This window comes from Lingula anatina, chromosome 4, assembly GCF_051362555.1.
Source record: "Lingula anatina isolate TDL-2025a chromosome 4, LinAna3.0, whole genome shotgun sequence".
In the NCBI taxonomy this organism is placed as follows: Eukaryota; Metazoa; Brachiopoda; class Lingulata; order Lingulida; family Lingulidae; genus Lingula; species Lingula anatina.
In genome coordinates this window covers 28,073,014-28,100,048 of record NC_141770.1, presented here as the reverse complement: position 1 = coordinate 28,100,048, position 27,035 = coordinate 28,073,014, and the positions used below count along the sequence as shown (strand labels likewise).

The 27,035-nt window shown below is 36.9% G+C and overlaps 1 protein-coding gene across 1 annotated transcript; it reads right to left on the bottom strand.

Moving 5' to 3' along the window:
- Window positions 1–273: 273 nt before the first annotated feature.
- LOC106169048 (scavenger receptor cysteine-rich domain-containing protein DMBT1) lies at window positions 274–26,304 on the bottom strand. The gene is made up of 21 exons (XM_087011504.1): window positions 26,271–26,304; window positions 25,338–25,476; window positions 25,027–25,211; window positions 24,792–24,930; window positions 16,642–16,826; window positions 14,939–15,077; window positions 11,550–11,734; window positions 11,111–11,249; window positions 10,809–10,993; window positions 6,853–6,991; window positions 6,544–6,728; window positions 5,824–5,962; window positions 5,530–5,714; window positions 5,142–5,280; window positions 4,847–5,031; window positions 4,401–4,539; window positions 4,104–4,288; window positions 3,662–3,800; window positions 3,366–3,550; window positions 3,007–3,145; window positions 274–1,714 (listed from the first exon to the last, which is right to left on the bottom strand). Exons 1-21 carry the CDS (start codon window positions 26,302–26,304, stop codon window positions 1,537–1,539), a joined length of 3,267 nt encoding a protein of 1,088 aa, XP_086867630.1. The 3' UTR covers window positions 274–1,536.
- Window positions 26,305–27,035: the final 731 nt, after the last annotated feature.

Here is a 27,035-nt window from a genome sequence, read left to right as displayed (position 1 = left end):
AATGCTGTCGGAATGCCGTGATAATATTTAGAATGCAGTCATAGTGCAGTTAGAATACTATTCAAGTGCCATTCGATAATTTTCCACTTGGAATGCACTTCGAAAATTTTGAGCATGAGCAAAACATTCGGGCCAGTCACGAGAATGGGTAAAAATATTTGGAATGCACTCAGAAATTTTAGAATGCTCTTCGAATATCCAGAAATTTCCGACGGCATTCTTGTTCATTCCGCCCCTAGTGTGACGGGGCCTTTAAATTCAGTTGTTTTGAACCACATATTTCCATCACACAACATGAACAGGTAGATCATAACTGAATCCAGTATATTGTTTTGAACCAATCAATTCAGCTAAGATTAACCATTTTGGTCAGTTACCAGTAACTGATTGAAAGCAACCGTATATAAACGGTTATAATTGAAGTAGTCATATCTATATGAGAATGTATTGTTTAAAACTAGCAGAAATGTTAGCCGTTTGGACCAACTGGTTTTGATACAGTTAGCTGAACGGAATATTTATTGGATGTATGTTTATTGGATAGACAGAGTGAATCGTTTTATACTGAACGTACTTTCGGTTAAAGGGATAACAAATGTGAGTATTTTACCCATATTTCACAAGAAACACTTAAACAAATCATAGAGATATAATAAAATTCTATTTTACGACAAAAATGGTGGTTAAAGCAATAATTTTGGAACTTGTGCTTGCTATCACATCACGTGGCCTACATAGATGGCTACACTCTGTTATAGTATCTAAGGAGAATATTACAAACAAATCAAACTTTTTAGAAAAAAACAAGGACTAACTATGAATGTCGGAATGGATTCATAAACCATAAGTTAGTATGGGAACAATGTCCTTTACCTCAGGAAAATCCATTTTTGGGCCAAAATGAACAGTTGTTGATCCTTTAAGTTTAACTGATCAGTTTTAAGAGTGTTTTGACTTGTTTCTTAGCATTAGTGTGACATTTCTGGTTATTTGATTGTATCATCTTGCCTTGTACTTGCCTATTTCTTTACCCCGACTGTGACCCAGAAGAGAAAAAAATATATGTATTACGATAATTTTTTTAATGGCATTTATAATTATCTGTTGGATTTTGCAGCCATTTTGTAAAACCATATATACCTATAATTTCAAAAGTTGCAAACAACATAGTACCTAAGACAGAGAAAAACATTTTATTTGTGTAATGAGCTCTACAATATGTCTGAAAAGCGAAATACTTGAATATATTAGCCAATTGTAACCGCTAACTGTTGGCGGCCATTTTGGATATATAAAAAGTATAGATATGCATATAAACAGGGGTTTAGTTAGGATAAAGCAGTGGTAAGAGGCAAGGTAATTTATGCCAGAGTGTTTATATTCATGGAAAATGCAATTTTGGATTTATCATGTTTTAAATGTAGGCATTTATCTGGTCTTTTACTTAAAAAAACCTCAAGGCAGTGCAAGAGAAAAAAATAAGTTATGTTGCTATTTCGTCAAGGTGAACCCTTATTATGCTTTAACGCCATGTTCTTATGGCAAACACCGGACACCAGCATCTTCCGAGTGTGTACAATCGTGCGATCCCCATCCTCTGTGGGGACAGTCTTTCAGGGATTCTTCACCACCAGTACAAGCCACGTCGTCCATGAGAATGGATCCAGAACCTTGGCCAAACGTAGCACTACCCACTGCAGTTGCGCCACTATCGCTACAAAAAGCAATCATTCTGCATTTAAGCTTGACATAATAAAAAAAAAACCTACTTTCATTGCTGCAACTAAAATCACTATCTTGGTGAAATAGACACATAGACTGCCTTCCCATAACCTCATAGTATTAGCAGAATCTCCCTATCTTAGCGTGAATCATCGCTAAGGTGCAGTCAATGCAATCAGCTTTATTGTCTGACACGCACCCTCGCAAATCAAAATAACAACATCATAGAGCACATAGTTTTCCAACATTATAACCCAAGTACTTTCAGTTACAAAAGGGCGTGCAAAACATTTAAACCATTAATATGGGTGCGATTTAGGAAGAATCCCAGATGAAGTAGATCGATCCAGCTAGTGCGACAGGGTTATGGAAACACACCCTTAAAGGGATAATAACTCTTTGTATGAGATCTATATTTCACAATAAAAACATTGCGAATAACTCATAGAAATATAATATATTCTGTTGAACCACAAAAACGGCAGTTATAGCTATTATTCTGATATCTGAGCTTGTCTTTAGACCACGTGACCTCCATTGATGGCAATACTTTGTTAAAATCTCTTAACAGATTTTAACAAAAAAAAAAAACTTTTTAGAAAAAAACAGGGACTAACTTTGAATGTAAAAATGGATTCATTAACTATTGGTAAGTATAGGAAAATTGTTGTTTACTCCAGGAAAATTCATTTTTTGGCCGAAACGAAGAGTTATTATTCCTTTAATGTGCTCTCTCTTTCTCTGTTTCTTACACACACGCCACGCACGCACACACGCACGCACACACACACATTCACGTACACATACACACAAACAAGAAACAGCTCCAATGGAATTACGCTGTACTTAAAAAAATTGAAATTAAAACATTGGCAAAGGGGATTAGCGAAAGATCCCTCCCATGTTACCCATTCCTTACTTAGGGCATGTACGCGCGCTTTTGGTAAAATTAAGAACCTTTCACAGTGCATTCATACATATATACAGTATAGTAAGTGCTTGGTGTATCTTACAAAACCAAATGTTCGAATTGCTTGTTAGAAATTCAAACAAAATTTACGAAACGGACAATTAAAAACAATTAAACGGACAATTAAAAACCGTTATAATTAATATCAATATTTGTTCTTATCATAACAAAAACAAGTAATTGATCAAGATTCATTCTAAATAATCTTTAAAAAAGGATATTATCTTTTCATGGAGGCTTTAAAAGAAAATGATATTTAAAACAGATAGGAAACAATATTTTAAAGTAATATTTAAGGGTGAAAGTATAATTACTTGTAACCAAGCATTCTGCAGACCACACGGGCATCGTTGTTATCCCAGTCGTCATCACAGACAGTGCCCCATTCACCGTTGTAGAACACCTCAACTCTGCCCTCACTTGCACGAGAGCCACCCACCAATCTCACTTCAACTGTAAAGAATTATCTTGAACTTTTAATTGCATTTTATTGACGTTTTTGCTATAATGTTGTGCTGTCTTATAAATATATTAAGCTTAATTTTATTTTTTTACTTACATATATATTCAAAGTGTTTCCAAGTGCATATGACTGTCAAAATAATCCAAACACCATTATGGAGCATGACTCAAATAGTTGTAGCAAATTGTAGCAAACACTTTATTCACTCACCAGATGTCTCTGCAACACATCTGACTCCAGCATCCTCATTGTGACCACAGTTGTGATTCCTCCAACCACTGTGTCCGCAATCTTGGATAGAGGACTCACTCCCGGAGCAGGCGACGTCATCCATAAGAATGGAGCCAGTACCTTGACCGAAATGAGCGCCAGAAAAGGAAGCAGAGCCACCGGGACTGAAATATATGAATGAAATCAAATCATTTAACATAACCAGGATACTTAAATAGGTAACATATTTCTATGTGTATAATGAATAATAAACAAAACATAAACAATATGCTTACTTATAACCAAGCATTCTGCAGACCACACGGGCATCGTTGTTATCCCAGTCGTCATCACAGACAGTGCCCCATTCACCGTTATGGAACACCTCAACTCTGCCCTCACTGGCACGAGAACCACCCACCAATCTCACTTCAACTGCAAAGAATTCCGGATGACGATTAGTAAAATTTCAAATAAGCACTTACTATTTGATTACACATTGCTTACAGTAAAAGGTACAGTTTTACCGTTCATTCTGATTAATAGAGATAATCAATTGTGTGGAAACGTTGCTATACTGTCATAATGACTTTATTATCTTTCATATTTCATTGCCTTTTGTATAATGCTTACCTTTCCAGGAATTGTACTAAACTCGTGTGGACAATAACCATAATATAATTATGAAGCATTACTTAAATGCATGTAGTTAATTGTACAAACACTTCCTTCACCCACCAGATGGCGCTCCAACACATCTGACACCAGCATCCTCAGAGTGAGCACAGTTGTGATTCCTCCAACCGTTGTGTCCGCAATCTTGGATAGAGGTCTCATTCCCGGAGCAGGCGACGTCATCCATAAGAATGGCGCCAGTACCTTGACCGAAATGAGCGCCATAAAAGGAAGCAGAACCATCTGGACTGAAATATATGAATGACATCAAATTATTTGACATAATCAGAATGCCTTAAATAGGCAACATATTCTAATGTTCATAACGAATAGTAAATGGAACAATAACGATTTGCTTACTTGTAACCGATCATTCTGCAAACCACACGAGCATCGTTGTCATCCCAGTTGTCATCACAGACAGTGCCCCATTCGCCATTATGGAACAGCTCAACTCTGCCCTCACTGGCACGAGAACCACCCACCAATCTCACTTCAACTGCAAAGAATTGCGGATGACGATAAGTAAAATTTCAAATAAGCACTAACCATTTGATAACACATTGCTGATAGAAAACAGGACAATTTTGGCGTTAATTTTGAGTATTATACGCAATCAAATGTGTGGAAACGTTGCTTTATACTTTCATGTTGACTTAATTATCTCTAATATTTCATTGGCTTTTTATATAATACTTACCTTTCAAATAATTGTACTAATCTCGTGTACATCTGGACAATAATCCAAATACGATTTTGAAGCATGACACAAATAGTTATTTGTAGAAAACAAATTGTTCACCCACCAGATGTCGCTCCAATACATCTGACTCCAGCATCCTCAGAGTGACCACAGTTGTGTGTCCCCCAACCACTGTGTCCACAATCTTTGATAGAGGACTCACTCCCGGAGCAGGCGACGTCATCCATAAGAATGGCGCCAGTACCTTGGCCGAAATGAGCGCCAGAAAAGGAAGCAGAACCATACGGACTAAAATATATGAATGACATCAATTTTTTTGACATAATCAGAATACCTTAATAGGTAACATATTTTTCTTGTATAATGAATAGTAAATGAAACATAAAGAATATGCTTACTTGTAATCAAGCATTCTGCAGACCACACGGGCATCGTTGTCATCCCAGCTGTCATCACAGACAGTGCCCCAATCACCATTATGGAACACCTCAACTCTTCCCTCACCAGCACGAGTACCACCCACCAATCTTACTTCAACTGCGAAGATTTGCGGATGACGATCAGTAAATTTCATATAAACACTATTTCATTACACATTACTTATAGAAAACGGGATACTTTTGACGTTCATATTGAGTAATACATGCAATCAAATGTGTGGAAACGTTGCTATACTTTCATGTTGATTTAATTATCTTTCATTTTTCATTGATTTTTCGCAAAATCCAAATACCATTATGGAGCTCGAGTTAAATAGTTCATTCTTAATACACTTTGTTCACCCACCAGGTGTCGCTGCAACACATCTAACTCCAGCATCCTCAGAGTGAGCACAGTTGTGATTCCTCCAACCACTGTGTCCGCAATCTTGGATAGAGGACTCACTCCCGGAGCAGGCGACGTCATCCATAAGAATGGAGCCAGTACCTTGGCCGAAATGAGCGCCAGGAAAGGAAACAGAACCATCAGGACTGAAATATATGAATGACAACAATTTATTTGATATAATTAGGATACTTACATAACTAACATATTTTTGTGTATAACGAATAGCAGATAAAAGATAAACGATATGCTTACTTGTAACCAAGCATTCTGCAGACCACGCGGGCATCGTTGTCATCCCAGCTGTCATCACAGACAGTGCCCCATTCGCCGTTATAGAACACCTCAACTCTTCCCTCACTGGCACGAGTACCACCCTCCAATCTTACTTCAACTGCGAAGATTTGCGGATGACGATCAATAAATTTCATGTAAACACTATTTGATTAAACATTACCTATAGAAAACGGGATACTATTGACGTTCATCTTGAGTAATACATGCAATCAAATGTGTGGAAACGTTGCTATACTTTTATGTTGATTTAATTATCTTTCATTTTTCATTGATTTTTCGCAAAATCTAAATTCCATTATGGACCACGACTTCAATAGTTCATTCTTTAAACACTTTGTTCGCCCACCAGCACTATTGGAAACGGTCACTTAACAAAATGATGTGATCAATTTTTTATCCCGTAGTTACTTTTGCATTAAATGATGGGGGGGGGGTCTAGCCGAAATGAGTGCCAAAAAAGGAAGCAGAACCATCATTTTGCGTAATATACGCAGTAAAATGTATGAAAATGTTCCTATTCTTTCATGTTGACTTAATTATCTTTCATATTTCATTGACTTTTCGCATAATGCTTATCCAATAATTGTACTAAACTCATGTGCGTCTGGACAATTATTCATATACCATTATGGTGCATCACCTAAATAGTTCATTGTAGAAAACACTTTGTTCACCCACCAGGTGTCGCTGCGACACATCTAACTCCAGCATCCTCAGAGTGTGCACAGTTGTGATTCCTCCAACCGTTGTGTCCACAATCTTGGATAGAGGACTCACTCCCAGAGCAGGCGACGTCATCCATAAGAATGGAGCCAGTACCTTGACCGAAATGAGCGCCAGAAAATGAAACAGAACCATCAGGACTGAAATATATGAATTACCCCCGGTACATCAATTTATTTGACATAAGCAGAATACCTAAACAGGTAACATATTTTTATGTGTATAATGAATAGTAAATGAAACAAACGATTTGCATTTGCTTACTTGTAACCAAGCATTCTGCAGACCACACGTGCATCGTTGTCATCCCAGCCGTCATCACAGACAGTGCCCCATTCCCCATTATGGAAGACCTCTACTCTTCCCTCACTGGCACGAGTACCACCCTCCAATCTTACTTCAACTGCAAGGAATTAAAGATGACGATCAGTAAATTTCATGTAAACACTATTTGATTAAACATTACCTATAGAAAACGGGATACGTTTGACGTTCATTTTGAGTACTACATGCAATCAAATGTTTGGAAACGTTAATATACTTTCATGTTTATTTAATTATCTTTCATTTTTCATTGATTTTTTCGCATAATCCAAATACCATTATGGAGCATGACTTAAATAGTTCATTCTTAAAAGCTTTGTTCGCCCACCAGCACTATTGGAAACGGTCACCTAACAAAATGATGTGATCAATTTTTTATCCCGTACTTACTTTTGCATTAAGGACGTTCTCTCATATTACCTTATTTGCGATCTGCGCAGATTTCGCGCATGAGTAGTTTTTTGCGATAGCGGCTAATGATAAACATATAACATGCAATAAAAAACGAAATTCACCCTTTTAAGAAATCAGTATGAAATCTTTGATGTTATTTTGGTCGAAGCGCTACGAATATGTCAACAATGCGTTGCGTATCTGTGAACGTTTGGTCTTTTACGACGCAAAGTACCCACTTGCGACTTTGTTTACAAATGCCGCAATGTAAGAAATTACGTGAAGAAGGGATAGAAAAGAACGTTTTAGTAAGGCTTGTATAGCAGTGACATGATCTTATCTAACGGAAAATAATCACAATGGTTTGCATTTTGACCACAAAGTGTATTGTGATGATTTGTCACATGGTTACGATGTGTGCAACAAGACATTGCCTTCTTCAGCATTGGTTTCCGATCACCCAGGGCCAAGTTACCGTGATTTGTATGCTGAAAACAATTCTCTTCTTTCACAAAAAGTTAAAATAATTAGACTCATGGCGTTTTGTTGGTGATTTAAGTATATTATTGAACAATATGACCTGCAGACAGTGCGATGATTTTCAGCTCTCCAGAAAAGATGCAACTGGTGTGCACCCGCCTGGCGTGTTGCGACGTCATTCTTGTAATGGTTTTGTTAGTGTGCAAATGGACAAACCATAAAACACACAACAGAGGACCAAGGGTTTTTATGCAGATAGGGCCTACATGTAATACTTTTTTGATGCTAGGAAAATAAACAGTATATTTTAGAAGATAAAGTGTACTTTATTCCAACTTTATCCTAATTTAGCCAATCATAAACAAGAGAGTTTAGTTTGTAAATTTATTACTTCAGAGAAATTATTCAGCCCATAATGCATTAAAAGATAGTCTTGAGTTACAAAATTTAGTTAATTTTTGCAATGATGAAAGTGAAGAAAATCCTTTTTTCTGATTTTTTATTTTATCCCAGTCAATTGACTAAATCCTGTGTGAAACCTTTACCAAATTCTGTAGAAAACCTTGTTTGTAAAAAAATAATTTCTCCATGTGTAGGAAAAAAATTAAGCTGTCAGAGTTAAAGCAATAATAACTCTTCATTTCGGCCAAAAAATGAATTTTCCTGGAGTAAACAACAATTTTCCCATACTTACCAATGGTTAATGAATCCATTTTTACATTCAAAGTCAGTCCCTGGTTTTTTTCTAAAAAGTTTGGTTTTTTGTTAAAATCTCTTAAGAGATTTTAACAGAGTATAGACATCAATGGAGGTCACGTGGTCTAAAGACAAGTTCAAATATCAGAATAAAAGCTATAACTGCTGTTTTCTTGGTAAAACAGAATATATTATATTTCTATGAGTTATTCACAAGGTTTTTATTGTGAAATAAAGGTCTCATACGAAGAGTTATTATCCCTTTAACATATCAGAATTTGTAATTGCTTTTCAAAGAGAAGGTCTAGATGGTCTTTATTTTCTTCTCAGTGAAATCAATCCAAACACAAAAAACCACGAGTAACAAAATGCATAAAAGTAATAAAAAATTGTATGATTTTTTTAATTTTTTAATTAATATCAATATTTATATGCTATTGATATGTATTTGATTGCATGTTGTAAACATAATATGAAACAGAAATTAACTGATAATCAAAGATGTCTGTAGATGAGTATTTTTGTCACCATCTTCCATATATAGAAAAAAATATGACTAACTTACCATAGTAAGAAATTGATACATTGTTAATATACAAAGGAGACAATTTATCCAGCTATCTTACCATAAAGTGCATATTTTAGTACTGAGTAAGAAAAATAAAGAAACAAAAGAAATAAAAATAAAAAGGAATAAGAAAATAAGTCACATGAGATTGATATAATATGCTTTTGGTCAATCTGCCTAGCCTATGAAAAATAATATGATTAAAATTAAAATATGATATTGAAAAATGATATTGAAACATAATGAATTATCACAAAAAAATTCACGGCACACATTTTTTTAAAATGGCCCAGTCAGATTTTGACCCAGGAAGATCCCTGTTATTTGATTTTTTATTTCATCCCATTCAATTAACAAAATCTTGTGTTCAACCTTTAGCAAATTCTATATAATACCTAGTTTATAAAAATAATTTCTTCATGTTTAGGGGGGAAATCAAGATGTTCTGGTTAATATATCAGCATTTGCACATGTCATTTCAGAGAGGTCTAGATGGTCTTTATTGTCTTCTATGTAAAATTAATCTAAACACAAAAAAGAGTAACAAAATGAATCATGTAATAAGAAAAATGCATGTAGGATGTCTTTAATGCCTAAATTTTAAATAAGTATGTATATTTAATATATATATTTATTTGATTTCATGTTGTAAATATAATATGAAATCGAAATAAACTGATAACCAAAAGATGTCTTTAGACGAATATTCTAACTTTTTTGCCACCTAGTTTCCAAAGCACGTTTGTCAAGAAATATGGCTACATGTAACGTACCAGTAGTAAGAAATTGATACATTGTTTAAACAATGTATATTAAAATATACAAAGCAAACAATCTATCCAGCTATCTCAATGTTAAAAATGTATAAAACAGTAAGAAAAAAGGAATAGGAAGATAAAAGTCACAAGAGATTGATACATGTGCTTGTAGGTCCAGCCTATGAAAAATCCAATATGGCGGCATTCCATAATGCATACTGAAATCCAACTGATAATTTTCATGGAAGCAAAATAAGTGTATGAGTTTTAAAAAACCCCACGATACAAAACACATTTATTTAAATTTGCTTGGAAATTTCCATTGATTCCTATGTATATTTGATAAAAATCGATGTTCAAGCAGCCCTGGCTCAAAAACAAGCATGGTGTGGTACATATTTTTTTGTAAATTTCTTTGAGGTCTACCAAGATCTATAACATATCCACATAAAATTAAAATCGCTAGCAGAATTTTTTATTTTTTCATTTTTCAGCAAAATTAAGGGCATTTTGGCAAAATCCCCATATAACGCAATGTAATAAACGTAGCGTTTTTCGGGACGCCACCTCTCGAAAACGAGCTTGGGTAGGCCTACCCCCAAATTTTTTTTTTTTTTTTTTTTTTTTTTTCATATTTTTTACTCATATGGTAAGAAGATTTTGTCTTACAATTTTAATCAAAATCGCTAGGGCAGAAATATGAAATCTGAAATATGAGAGAGCGTCCTTAAGTGATGGGCGGGGGGGGGTCTAGCCGAAATGAGCGGCAGAAAACGGAACAGTTCTGACGTTCATTTTGAGTAATATACGCATTAAAATGTGTGGAAACTTCGCTATTCTTTCATGTTGACTTAATCATCTTTCATATTTCATTGACTTTTCGCATAACGCTTACCAATCAAAAAATTGTACTAAACTCATGTGCGTCTGGACAATTATTCATATACCATTTTGGAGCATGACTTAAATAGTTCATTGTAGAAAACACTTTGTTCACCCACCAGGTGTCGCTGCGACACATCTAACTCCAGCATCCTCAGAGTGTGCACAGTTGTGATTCCTCCAACCACTGTGTCCACAATCTTGGATAGAGGACTCACTCCCGGAGCAGGCGACGTCATCCATAAGAATGGAGCCAGTACCTTGACCGAAATGAGCGCCAATAAAGGAAACAGAACCATCCGGACTGAAATATATGAATTACATCAATTTATTTGACATAAGCAGAATACCTAAACAGGTAACATATTTTTATGTGTATAATGAATAGTAAATGAAACATGAACGATTTGCATTTGCTTACTTGTAACCAAGCATTCTGCAGACCACACGTGCATCGTTGTCATCCCAGCCGTCATCACAGACAGTGCCCCATTCGCCATTATGGAAGACCTCAACTCTTCCCTCACTGGCACGAGTACCACCCACCAATCTCACTTCAACTGCAAGGAATTAAAGATGACGATAAATGAATTTCATATAAGCACTATTTGATAACACGTTGCTTATCGGATTCAGGACAGTTGTGACGTTCATTCTGAGTGATATAAACAATCAAATATGTGGAGAAGTTGCTATACTTTCACATTGAGTTAATCATCTTTCATTTTTCATTGGTTTTGGGCATAATGCTTACCTTTCAAATAATTGTACTAAACTCGTGTGCATCTGGACAATAATCCAAATACCATTATTGAGCATGACTCAAACACTAAATTGTAGAAAACACTTTGTTCACCCACCAGGTGTCGCTGCGACACATCTAACTCCCGCATCCTCAGAGTGTGCACAGTTGTGATTCCTCCAACCGTTGTGTCCGCAATCTTGGATAGAGGTCTCACCCCCGGAGCAGGCGACGTCATCCATAAGAATGGCGCCAGTACCTTGACCGAAATGAGCGCCAGAAAAAGAAGCAGAACCATCGGGACTGAAATATATGAATGACATCAATTTATTTGAGGGGGGATTCAAAATGGCGGCACAACGTGAGTAACTTGCTCGTAGCTTTTAGCTAATGTCAGTCTTGTGTCTGTCTGTGTAGATTCTGATTAAAAATGCCAGGTGATAGGAAAAAGAATCTTCTCGATCAGCCAATCGACCAAAACAAGAATCAGAAAAAACAGTCTGCTGAAAAGCCCTCAAAAAGGAAAAACGGAGTCACTCTGATGTCGCAGAGGAGAGCATGGAGGGGGCTGACTTGACTCTCAGTTAGCCAGCATCCACGGTGACCTGGCCGGCATAAAAGAGGTATTGAATACTCTAGTCACTAAAAATGAAATAACAGACATTGTGGAAACAATAACCGATCAAATGCTGGAGAAGCAATACAAACTCATACAAAGTGAGATGAAATTATTGTAGAACAGTTTCATTAGCTATGTTATTGTAATAGACTTGTGAGGATTATTTTGTCTATAGCTACTCATATTTGTCTGAACTTACCATCCAATATTTCATCTGCTTGCAGCCAGACTTCATCAGGGAATGAGGCTGTGACAGGTATGACAACCTATCACCCCCTCTGGTGTGCTATTTGGTCAGATCCCGATCACAACAGACATTTATAGGAAACCTGCGCATACAGACTACTACCTTCAATGGACATCCCACCACCCTGTCCAACAGAAGATGGGAATTATTAAAAGGCTGATGCACAGGGCAGACACACTGATAACAAGAAACCCAAGATAGAGATAGAGTAGAAAAAAAACAGAGTGGCTTTTAGAAACTATGGTTACCCGGAATGGGCTATAAAAGAAGGGGAAAAGAAAGGAAAAGAAAAACAACAAAGACTAGAGAACAGGGCCGAAAAAGAAAAATCCAAAGGATTTGCGGTACTACCTTACATGAAAGGGGTTAGTGAAAAGCTAAAAAGAGCACTCAGAAAAAGGAATGTAGTTTTACACCATAAGGCAGGACAGACATTAAGAGGCATCCTAGTATCCCCAAAGGACAAATTTGACCCAGGAAAACAGTGTGGAGTTGTATACCAGTGTGAATGTCAGGTGTGTGGAGAGGAATACATCGGAGAGACAGGACGTTCCTTAACATAAAGAATCACTGAACATCAAAACTCCATCAAAAAACGTGATAAAAAAATCTGCCCTCAGCCAACACCAGGAACAGACAGGGCATTGTGTAACATCAACAACCATAGAAGACATAAAAATCTTGGAAAGAGAGCCACGACATCTACACCGGAAAGTTCTTGAGGCAATTAACATCCGCTTACATGAGGCCAAGTTGAATCAGATTGATGGGACTGAGCTACCCAACCTCTACCCAGCAGGCATAATGACGTTGAATCAACGATGAAAACAGGTTGGGACGTTGAATCGCCGTTGACCTACCTAAATTCAACTTAAAATCAACGTTGATCCAGCCACATCAAAAGGCCATCCCAGCGGGCAAATTATGTTGTTTTAACGTTGAAACAACGTTGAACCATAACGTTGAGAAGACATTGGATAAGCGTTGGATTTGAAAGTTGTGTCAACCCCAGATAACAACAATGTATGAACGTCAGAAAACAATGTTATATCAACCCCACCCAGCGGGAAATTAGCCTGTTTGTGTTTAGCAGTAGGAAATGTTTGATGGCTAAATATATGTAGGATATAAATGTATGGCCTTTAAGTTAAAATTTCCAAGGTTTAGATTAATATATATATAGTTCTTTTCTTATATATATATATATATATATATATATAAGAAGATAACTACAACCATCTTATATATATATATATATATATATATATATATATATATATATATATATATATAACACTCCATCACCTTTACAGCAACTTATTCATCCTAGTGTTAGCTGACCTTGCAAGGAATTCAGTTTATTGGAATGTATTTCTGAATAACAAGTTAAGAAAATTCACTAGTTATTTAGAAATACATTTCAATAAACTTCCTCGCAAGGCCAGCTAACACAAGGATGTATAAGTCGCTGTAAGTGTGATGGAGTGATGTTAACACTTTTGACAGTTCACGGTACCCTGCTATAACTAGATATGTTGAGGTGACCATGACTTTCTTATATATATATATATATATATATATATATATATATATATATATATAACTAAATTTTGGAAATCCTAACTTATAGGCCATACACATACACTCTACATATATTTATCCATCAAACGCGTCCTAGTACTGCTAATCCAGGCTAAAAGCGTGTAACATGCTTAGGAGCTAAATGCGTTGAAAAAATGAGACAAAGCAGGCGCTTACATGTTTTTACAGTGTACTTTATAATTGTGTACCCGTGTTTTGTACCAAAAATAAAAACAGGTCATTTTAATGTCTTTTCATGCAAGAATGTTGTCTAACAACTGGGGTTGTTATCTGACGTTGATACAACGTTGTTATTTGACATTGATTTAACTTTCAAATCCAATGTTAATCCAACGTCTAGTCAACGTTATAGTTCAAAATTGTTTCAACGTTGAAATTACATGAATTGCCCGCTGGGTACCTACCATCAAGAGTCAACAAGTGTACAACATGTTTTTAGAGCCAGAAAAAGATGGAAAAGGTCAAAGGCAGAAACAGTTTATGTGATTGGTTAATTTCATAACATATTTTAATTTTGATCAACTGTTTATCACATGATAACTGAGTTTTTGATAACGTCCAAGTCTGAGTAATTCAAAAAATATTTTAGATATCTTAAATTGAAAACAAGTATCTTAGGGATTGCCTAATAAGGAAATGTTGCACGGTGACTCCCAACATGAGAATGGAAAATTCCTTGTAATCACGCAAAGACAATGGAAAAGAAAACAAGTAAATGCGTGATTAGTACGGAGAAATTAAGAATAAATATTTGTGCAGTTGTATGAAGAAAGAGTCGGTGAATAAACGTTCGAAAGCTCCAGATCGCTTTTGTTATTCCTCACTATAACAGTAGTTTGAAGTATAATTTTTAATTACATTATATATATATATATATATATATATATATATATATATATATATATATATATATATATATTTTTTTTTTTTGTCGTCTTTATGTGGATAAAAAAATTATTTGACATAATAAGGATACTTAAATAGGTAACATATTTTTGTGTATAATAAATAGTAGATAAAACAAAATCGATATGCTTACTGGTAACCAAGCATACTGCAGACCACACGGGCATCGTTGTCATCCCAGCTATCATCACAGACAGTACCCCATTCGCCGTTATGTGAGACCTCAACTCTTCCCTCACTGGCAGAAGAACCACCCACCAATCTCACTTCAACTGCAAGAAATTGTGGATGACAATCATTTAATTTCATATAAGCGATACCGGGGCTAATTGGCCCAGTAAGGCACTTTTGCCCATGCAGAGCCAATACGTATTGAGTAACAAAGCCTGTTTTAATGTAAAAGCCATGAACTAGCTAGGTAAGCAACGCCGTTATTATTTTTTTTTTAATATAATGCCAGATGGCTCACAATTTGACAAAAAAAAAACGCAATTGACGTCATGGGGTCCAACTTGCCAAGTTAGCCTCAGGGTTGGGGCAAGTTGGCACCCTATACGAATTTCCAGTAAGTTTCCCATGTAAACGCCATGCAGTAAGTTTCTACACATTTTTATTTTATTAAATTAATTTTTGAGAGTCTTTGATGAATAAGTAGTTCAAATGAGGCAATTATATTGATGTTTCTGTACCTTACGTTGTATGTGTTGCAAGAAGCAATATTTCTATTTATTAAACATGTTTTGTTTTAATTAAGAATAAACTAAGAATAGTTTAAAGCAGGTTTTTAATAAATGAAAAGGGATTTACAATATTTTAAGAAACTATCAAATTCAGTCTTAAACTGGCAATTACATATTTAACAAACCACTGACTTTGTTTTAACAATGGTCTGTAGCTCCGTTGCGCCCAAAGGATTGTGGTCTATATCAGGGTCTATATCATGAGGCCAAATATTGTACAGTTTTTTTTTTTTTTTTTTTTTTTTTTTTTGCTAGAATGAACAACGATGATACGTTTCTGTGAAACTAAAAACAATGTGCTATAGTTTGATGCCCTATACATATAATACATATTTGATCAAAAGCCTATATATATATATGAAAATAAATTTTAAAATCTCTTTAATAAAGTTACTTTAAGATGCAGAATTCTTTCTTTTGGACTCACCGCCTAAATAAACCTTTCTTTACGACCAACGCGTTTTTAGCATTATTGGAAACGGTCACTTTACATAATGATGTGATCAATTTTTTATCCCGTAGTTAATTTTGCATAAAATGATGGCGGGCCAACTAGCCCCGGTCTCCCGTAGGCACTTACTATTTGATTCAACATTGCTGATAGGATTCATGTTAATTCACCGTATAGATCTTAAGAAAAATAGAAGTATATATATATATATATATATATATATATATATATATATATATATATATATATATATATATATATATATATATATTGGTGCACATTTGAAGATCTACATTACAGTTGTAAAATACAATCCGAGCTTTATCGATATTCAATAATCTCCAAAGAAGGCCCAAGGGACGAAAGCTCGGATTGTATTTTACAACTGTAATGTAGATCGTCAAAGGTGCATCATTGCTGATAGAAAACGGGACAGTTTTGGCGTTCATTTTGAGTAATATACGCAATAAAATGTGTGGAAACGTTGCTATACTTTCATGTTGACTTAATCATCTTTCATATTTCATTAGCTTTTGGCATAACGCTTACCTTTCCAATAATTGTACTAAACTCGTGTGCATCTGGACAATAATCCAAATGGAGCATGACTCAAACACTTAATTGTAGACAACTTTGTTCACCCACCAGGTGTCGCTCCAACACATCTGACACCAGCATCCTCAGAGTGTGCACAGTTGTGTGTCCCCCAACCACTGTGTCCGCAATCTTGGATAGAGGACTCACTCCCAGAGCAGGCGACGTCATCCATAAGAATGGAGCCAGTGCCTTGGCCGAAGTGAGCGCCAGGAAAGGAAACAGAACCACCGGGACTGAAATATATGAATGACATCAATTTATTTGACATAATCAGAATGCCTAAACAGGTGACATATTTTTGTTGTATATTGAATAGTAATGAAACATTAACGATTTGCTTACTTGTAACCGGGCATTCTGCAGATCACACGAGTACGTGACGTCATGGTGTACTTGGAGGAAGTAGGTTGACGCGGGCAGCTTGAATTTTCTAGTAAATCCGGCAAGCTAAGGTGACATCACCCTTTAAAGGTGCACGTTCTGTCGATAAACTTACTTAGCAGCTGTAGCAGTGAATCACTAAATTTTTGAGGGGCACTAGCTCAACTGTCAACTACCAAGATGGACGTCAGTCAGACGATGGCCAGTCAAGTCTTATATGTCAACCCGCACCAAGCGAGGTAGGCCAAACACACCCGATAACAACAGTCCGTCATGTGATACACCAGGTAACATCTTTTCCGACCCTCGGTTTTTGACTTTCTTTAGTCAATTTGAGATAAGAATGTAAAACATGTTGATTGATTTCGAGGAAAATCCCGACGATAAGATGAAAAACGTTGATAGAAAGATAAGAGTGGCGGTTGACGAGGCCATATCAACAGCCCCCTATCAGATCTGAAAACTGACCTGGAGTTCATTAGCAATGAAATGGGCGAGGAAATTGCAAACCTTAGGGCCGAAAACAAAACAAAATGAGTGAAGAGCTAAACCAGGTATCATTGATTGCTAACCAGAACTCTCAGTACTCAAGAAGACTCCAAATAAGAGTCACCGGAGTCCCTCTTTGTGATAAAGAGAAAGGTGAACCATACAAAGTAGAGCACTGTATAAATAGCCTGATGGATGCAATGTCTAAAACACAAATGAACCCTAAACTGGACTTTGATTCTGTAGAAACCGCCCACAGGCTTCCTCTCCGTTCCAAAAGTGTACAAGCACAGTCAAAATCGCAGACAATCATAGTAAGACTTAGATCCAAGTCTGTCAGAGAGGCCTTTGTTTGGAAACAGATCCCTTCTTAAGGGCACGGGATACAGGGTGTACGAGGACTTAAGTCAAATGAACAGGGTCCTTTTGAAAAGGTTGGACGAACATAGCTCAATAACGAGCTGCTGGTCTCATAAAGGGAAATACTTGGCAAAACGAAGAATGGTGTAACTCGGGTCTTTCAAGTTACAGACAATCTTGACGAAGTCATAAAAAGAATGGAAAAAAGCTCTGCTCAAGTTTCCAGGGACTCCAAGCTTTTTTTTCTTAAAGTTATAATTCGCAATTCAGTGTAAAGGAATTGTCAAATCTCGAGTGACATTGTGCGCAAGTGAACTGTCATTTGACTCGATTTAAATGAATGGAAAGAGTTGTATAACGTGTGTGTGATCTGTTATCTTGAGTTCTCATTTAATAACCTAATGTTGAGTTATGTCTGACATGGCTAATTCCATTCTTATGCGGGCTCCGTAGCCAGGTAGCTGACGAGAACATATATTTAACCCTATTACTCCTATTGGTCAGTTTATACCTTTCTCAGTTAATTCGCAACTACAAGTGCATTTTTGTATTGGAATGTAGTTTGCTCGCCTCGATAGCTGCTACGAGTTTGGATTTCTTTGTGCCAGGGCCTGATAACACGTAAATATGTAATTATAGTTACTGTCCGAGGTGAATAGCCTTTAGAAGTTGTGGTGCACCGATGTTGTATCATTAACACATGCTTTATTCACAAGGCATATGTGGATAGTTCGTTTGCATATACTTTCTAACTGCATAAGCATATAAGGCATATTTACAAAGTTTACAAGACGGCCATGTGTATAGTTAGGTTGTTGATGTCGCTATACATAAACCATAACTAGCTATTGAATGCATATGTTTCCGTCGGCTTGCTGAAAATATTTTTTCTCCTCTTTTGATCACAGCCGGATTTACGATAAAAAAGGGTTTACCTGACCAGTTCATACCTTTCTTTTTTAGTTACTTTGCAATTACTAGTGTACCTTTATATTGGAATGCTGTTTGATAGCCTCGGTCGCTGCAACGAGTTTGAGCTTGAATATTATTATTATTATTATTTATTTATTTATTTATTTATTTATTTATTTATTTATTTGTGCAATTACTAGTGTACCTTTATATTGGAATGCTGTTTGATAGCCTCGATCGCTGCAACGAGTTTGAGCTTGAATATTATTATTATTATTATTATTATTATTATTATTTATTTATTTATTTATTTATTTGTGCCAGGGCCTGATTACATGTGATTAAAGTTACCTTCCGAGGAGAATAGCCTTTCACACTGTGGTGCGACGTTGTTGTATCATTGAATTCAGGCTATATTCACAAGATATAAGTGTATAGTTTTTAATATTGTCTAACTGTATAAGCATATCAGGCATACTGACAAAGTTTACAAGACGGCCATGTGTATAGTTTGTTTTATAATGTTCAAGAGTCACAAATATGTCATTGAAGCATATGCACCGGTCGGCTTGTTGTACTTTTTTATTACAGCCGGATTTACAATAAAAAGATTTGCTTGTAAGCATTTTTGCCCATTTACCACTTCGTTCATATACCTAATAGCTGTATTTAACTCCGAAGCTATCCCAAACATTGCCTTTTCTTTTTACTGTTTCATCTCAATCGTCACTCTACAATCTACAAAGAGTATTATCTACTGTGCTTTTGTTCTTTCTCATTTAGTCATGTTCTTTAACTGTTTTAAATATTGTGAAGGGGGGCGAGACAGGGCGGGGGAGGGGCTTGGCGTAGGGGTGAGGACGGATGTATCATTGGAGGTGTACCATTTAAATGGGGATTAGCTTGATTCAGTGGAGGGTGACGGTTGGTTGTTTTTGCTGTCTCAAAGTTATGGCTAGGAAAAAGGAAACACCTCTGAAGTTCCCTTATTTAATATTTATGAAACCGTTAACCGCTCCCCTCTTCCTCTTTATCATTGTAATTTTGTGCCTTCACTTGGTACGTCCAATAAGTGTAACCCAATACCATAAAGTTTGGTCGGCTACTTCAGGCCTTTTTACGTGTGTCGCTGGCGGCAATCTGTCCTCACAACTGTTACTTTGTTGTATATCGCAATTTTATGCTAAATTATACTGTGTGAAAACCTATATACTTATTGCTGCTGGACTACCTACAGTTCAGTTAACTCCCTTCCAAACATTGGCCTTTGAATATATAAGACTGCCAGGATTCAAACTTCATCTCTCTGGTGACGTCCATCCCAACCCAAGGCCTAAGCCTAAGCCTGGGAGTGACTTAAAAATACTATTTTCATATATACGTAGCCTGGGGGCCGAGAGAGGTCTAAGGTTCGGAGCCTGTGTGAAGCGGGAAATATTTCTTAGAATTATTTGACTAGTAAATACTATATACATCACTGAGAATAAAATCGGAATCCAAGTGACTCCAAACTTGGAGTCCAGCAGTGGTGCCTAAAATAACTCCCAATTGGAGTCAAGTTGACTCCGATGAAGAAATGCCATCCAAGACCCCACAGGAGGGTCACAATTGACTCCATTCACATATCCCTTCATACCTTGAATTATCTCTACAAAAGACTTACCATGACTCCATATTAAGGAATTTTTGACTCCTTGACACATCATGAACAAAAACAACATCAACAGTGCCAAGGGGAGAGACGGCAAGTATCGTCCGTTTCAGACTATTGCGGGACAGACTCGAACCCACGCCCTCCCGCTCCAGAGACGGCTACCCTAACCACTAGGCCATGCGGTCACATGTGGTGTATTTACCACAAATATACCAATGAGCATGCAGAAACACACAGAAAACTACTTGTTCATGCATAAAACCAACTATGGCCTATAAAGTAATGTTTATACTGACAAAGGATGATGAAAACTGTTCTCTCCACGCCGGCTGCTCACTGCCATCACAAGTAATGAAATGTAGCTTATACCCCCTTTACACTGGACGGCGTCCTTTCTGCGTCCTTTCTGCGACTATGAAATTTGGCATCGCTGTGGTCTTAATAAGGAGGCACGAGCATGATTTGGTATAAGAATGAATGCTCAATGATCGGCCAGTTGTCGGCACGTAAAGTATTATAATTCTTTAACTCTCAAATGGGGCCGAACTGCTGGACGCAGAAGGGACGCCGTCCAGTGTAAAGGGGGCTTTACTGTCCAGCGAGCGAAAAGAGTCGGTGAAAAGGGTCAGCCAGACACTGGCCCCCGATAATTTGACTCTGATTTTAGAGTCAGATGGACTCCATGAGAGCCAGGGGGTGATTGACTCTGATAAGAGAGTCTAAAGCTCTGGTAGTGGGGTAATTTGACCCTTATATAGGAGTCAAATTAACTCCATGAGGGTCAAGGGGTGCTGGACTCTGACTAGAGAGTCAAATGACTCCAATTTTATTCTCAGTGATGGCTATCATAGTCCTTTATACTCGGAAAAATGACATGGCTTTATAATTTATGTGGGAAATGACACGATATATAAAATAAGAGAGGACTTATGTAACACGAGGTTGGACTGCTTTTGGATTGAACTACAGCTTTTAAGCTGTTTAAAAACATGAAAAGTTTTGTCTGGAATTTTTTACAGATCTCCAGGCCAAACTGCAAATGAAAGAAACCAATTTATAAGCCAATTATCTGATTGTTTCTATAGAGCCAAATAAGCCCGATCTGACGGAATAATCATCAACGGGGACTTTAACGCTCACTCACGGAACTGGTACCTGGGTGGAAGGGATGATGTTGCAGGTGGACTGCTACATGATCTGTTCTCAACCTATGGTCTGGACCAACTAGTAAGAGAACCAACCAGAATACAGGGTGATTCATCCTCATGCATTGACTTGACAGTTACTAATGTGACAGTTGAGGCTCCTATTGGATCGACCAATCATAGTACACTCGTAACCTCGCTTGATGTTTTTCTGTTTAAATATAAGTCATTTAAGAAAATAACTTGGGAATACGATCAAGCTAATATTGATGGTTTAAACAATGATATTATTAGCTTTGATTGGGATACCTTCTTTCAATCTCAAAATAATGTACATAAAATGACTAGAAATTTTACTGAAAGATTCCTCCTTATCTTTAAGGGCGTATTCCCAGAACTTTTAGATCGATCTATCCCCGCGTGGAGTCTCACTAGATTACTGTCAGATAATCCGGCTTAAATGTCCGTCCCGCCTACTGCAAGCTGTAAGGGGGTAATTAACTACCGTGCCCGCTCGGCTGACAGCTATCCAGCGTGAATCCCCAGGGGGTTAGGTCGATCTAAAATAGATCGATCTAATCTCTGGGAATGGTGTCTAAGAAGCATATTCCGCAAAAGGCAAGAAGTATCAAAACGAATGATAAACCTTGGTTTTCTGACAGACTAAAATACGAAATAAATAAATAAAAAGAAACTTTATGCTAAAATGAAGTCCACACCTACCCCGGACAAAACACTCTGTTATGATACTCAGTCTGCGCTGGTTAAGGAACTTATAAGGGATACGAAATACCCTACTAGAGTCTAATTGAAAGCCTTGATGAAAAACCTGGAAATGGTCGTAAACTATTTTGGCCGACTATCAAAAGCCTTATGGATTCAAAATACATTACGTCAATTCCAACCCTTTTAAACCATAAGACTGGTCAAATTGCGAACACAGATTCAGAAAAGGCCTAAGTTTTCCTAAATTATTTTTCAGAGAGATACCATTCTCATGTAGTGACATCCACGGCATTAGTCAACTTCCCCGATAAAACAAATGCAATTTTGTCAGAAATTGATGTTAACGATACTGAGGTCAAAGTAATACATGTAATTGGTGATATGGATGCCTCGAAGGCATGTGTTCCGGACTCGGTGACGATAAAAATGTTAAAACTAAGCAAAAATGTTGTTGTGAAACCATTAGGTAAATTATTTAAGTATATAATTCAAACTAACACCTACCCTGACCTGTAGAAAATGGCGTTTATTTGCCCGATTTATAAGAAAGGAGACAGGAAACTGTCATGTGTCAACTATAGACCAGTGTCCCTTTTAAGCGTATTATCAAAAATATTGGGAAAAAATATATACAAGAGGATGATTAATCATGTCGTTAATAATAATTTACTGTTTGAAAAACAATCTGGGTTTCTTAAGGGTCATAGCACTGAACACCAATTACTGGCAATTCAAAATATGATTAGATCTAATTTCAGAAAGGGCCGAGATGTAAGAGGAGATTTCTGGACATTTCGGCCGCTTTTGATAAAGTTCCGCATAATTTATTACTATACAAGCTGTCAGCCTATGGTATTAAAGGCAATCTACTGTCACTATTATCCTCTTATCTGAGCGATAGAAAAGTAAATGTCCGTATTAATGGTACTCTATCTGAATCTTCCAAAGAATCTTATATCAATACTTGTGTTCCACAAGGCAGCATTCTCAGTCCTCTATTTTTTCTCCTATATATAAATGATCAACCTTTCTTCAGATTGTTTTCTATATGCTGACGACACGTCTATATTTCAATCCTCTATTCCTTCTGACAGCCAGTAACACGATACACTTCAATCTGATCTCTCAAAGATTGAGGAATGGTCTTTCAGGTGGAAACTTGAGTTCAAACCTGATAAGAGTTGTGAGGCCATATTCTCTATACCCTGAATGTCAGAGCAACGTAAAAGCTAGCTTGTTAAATATACCTTGTGATGGAGTCGCTTTTACTCCTGGTATTGGTGATATGGGTTATATGTGAAATCAAGATCGAGCTGGCAATACCGGAATTTAGAACCTAGGGTAATTCTCTACCAAGGTCACAGCAAATAAATACGGAAATATAATATTATGTGATTTAATGATACCCCGGAAACCATTCCACAAACATCTCGGATTCGTACTAGATTCCAAACTAACATGTGCCGAGCATATAAGTTATTTAGCTGCTAAAGCCCAAAAGGCCCTGAACCCTCTTAAGTCTCACAGGCTCCGATCTAGGCACTTGAACATACAATACAACGCCTACGTTCTGTCTTTGCTTGATTACTGCGACATCCTCTATCACTCAGCAACTAAAAGGAGTCTTTCTAAACTTTCTTCTATACACTATCAAGCTGGTCTGCTTGTTTTGGGTGCTCTGCCTGGTTCGAACACACTTAAGGTACTTAGAGAATTGAACTGGTCTACTCTGGAAAACAGTAGAATAATGCATGCAAAACAGGCTATGTTCTCCATCCATCACAACATGGCTCCTACATATATCCTCAGAGATTTCTTGGCTTTTAAAAATCCAATAATCTCGCAAACATGAGAGTCCTCGTACAGAGATTACATTATCCCAGCTAAGTTTACTTTCCAGGGTCCTGAACACTTACTCGTGTCTTCATGGAATAGTCTCAGTCTTGAACAAAAGAACACCCTAAATGTCGCGTCAATTAAGCATTCTCTGAAATGTGAACTCTTTCCTGGTTCGTTATCTACAACCAACCTAAAGTTAGAAAGAAAGAATGAAAAATACCTAAACCGTGCACGTGTAGATCTATTGTTCAAATCCCAACTATATAACCACAACTGGAACTCGGTGAAGTCTCAAAACTGCTCTTGTGGGAAACCTGAGACTATACGCCATTTTGTGCAGTGCCCACTAAGGCAGTTGAAGTATCGTGATTTTCATTTGTCCATTGAGAGTGTCCTGGGTGCTAACAATTCATATTTTAGAACGAAACTTGATAAAATTTCTTTGTTTTTACACGGTCACAAAACTCTAACAACTGGACAGAACGGCAAAGTCTTTGAAATTGTTTCGACGTTTTTAATTGATAATGTTTAAATTCTACCACCCACCCGTCTTCCTCTCCTGATCAACTGATCAACTAGTCTATCACTTCCCGCATACATCGCCCCGTGCATAGCGCCCCCCCTTCCCTGTTGCTCTCACTAATATAATAAGAGTACTAATAGTAAATGAAACATATATACGATTTGCTTACTTGTAATCAAGCATTCTGCAGACCACGCGGGCATCGTTGTCATCCCAGCTGTCATCACAGACAGTGCCCCATTCACCATTATGGAAGACCTCAACCCTTCCCTCACCGGCACTAGCACCACCCACCAATCTCACTTCAACTGCAAGGAATTGTGGATAACGATCAGTAAATTTTCATATAAGCACTAATTGTTTGCTTACACATTGTTTTATATAAAATGGGGTAGTTCACCCACCAGGTACTGCAACGACACATCTGACACCAGCATCCTCAGAGTGAGCACAGTTGTGTGAGCTCCAACCGTTGTGATTGCAATCTTTGATAGAAGTCTCACTCCCAGAGCAGGCAACGTTATCCATAAGAATGGAACCAGTACCTTGGCCGAAATGAGCGCCAGAAAAGGGAACAGAGTAACTTGGGCTGGAATATGTAAATGACATCAAAACAGTTGACATAATCAGATTTTTAAATGGGTGACATATGTTCAAATATCAAAAATGATTTAAATGAGCAGCAAATAAAACATAAAATTAACGAAATGCTTACTTGTAACTAAGCATTCTGCAAACCACACGGGCATCGTTGACATCCCAGTTGTCATCACAGACAGTGCCCCATTCGCCATTATGGAAGACCTCAACCCTTCCCTCACCGGCTCGAGAACCACCCACCAATCTCACTTCACCTGCAAGTTAATGTTTTTATTGCCGTTGATTTAGATGTTGTTTTTTTTTTTAATTTCGAAAGCTTGAAATTTAAATGATCATGTTCACATAAAAGATATGTTATAAAAAGTATTACTCGCCTTAAATCAGATAAAATTAAACGGGTTTATGCATTTTTGTATTTTCTTTAAAATGACAATAGCATCATACATGGTGTTAAAAAATTCATCATTTTATCACAAAGTGAATTTTTACTTACATTGAGTTTCCTCGATGGACTATCGGCCATCAGTCGCCGAGTGACACAGATGTTCTTTTGTCAATTAGCTACTTCAAATTCAGATAGTTGTGAACAAAGCTTCAGAGTGTTCGAACAAACATTCGCCACAAGAATGCGTTGTCCAGACACCCCCTCCTTCTAGTAGTTAAAACCCCCTTTACACTTGACGGCGTCCTTACTACGTCCCGTAATACGGACCCGTTTGAGAATAAAAATAATACTTTACGTGCCGACAACTGAGCATTCAATATGCATCCAAAGAGATGCTTGTCGTTGCTACGTACGACCACAGCGATGCCAGTTTCTTTCTCGAACAAAGGAAGCTGAAAAGACGCCGCCCAGTGTAAAGGGGGCTAACCTATTTATAGGAAATATGAAAGGTAGAGCTATCGCATGATCACCAGAGCTGTAAACCCAGTTTTGGTTAAGCATGGACGACCAATACAGATGAAATGTACATGGTAGACGATGTACTTGAAATAATAGACAAAGAGGCAGCACAACAACTCACTGACCATTTAAACACATAATTACTTTCCTGTGCCTTCTGTACCTTTCTAGGTGGCATTTTTTCTCGATTGTCTATTTCTCGTCTGGTAATTCATACCTTGCGGAACCTGCGGATGGAATAACCATTTTTGAAGCTTAGATTTAACCCTTTTGAGCCCTCAGGGGATTATTTGGAGTGCACGGTGCAGAGAAGAATCAACTCCTTAATAATAGGAAAAAATTCAGTCAAGCTCTTCAGAAAGAATGGAACAATATCCTACAAAACAGAATTAATGTTGTTGGAAGCTTGCTTCACCGCCTACAAGATATAATTGAAGTGCGTAGTAAGTAGCTAGACGCACGCTAAAAGAAAAGCACCGTTTAAGGCCACGTTCTCATGTTAACTTTGTATGAATTTGTCAGCCCTTGTGCTGTCGGCATACAATGATATGGACATTTTACTTTTATGGAAATCACTATGGAAATAGTTTGAATAAATGGTATTTGTATTTTCTGATGTTAGAAAATTGCATTTGGAATACAAAACACTTCTTAAAACGGTTCACAGTTGACATGCTATTAAATGTAAATAAAGGCACTTTGGATTGAAGTTGGGACCACATTTTTAGAAGTAATATATTTATATATATAATTTCTGGATAAACCTTTATTAGTATACAGTGTTAATACATTTAGATAAAAACAGTTATACACACACATTAAAATATGCACGGTAGTCGTATTGTTATTATTACATGTGTGTTTATTACTATCTTCAGCATCAACAGTATTATTTATTTATTTATTTAT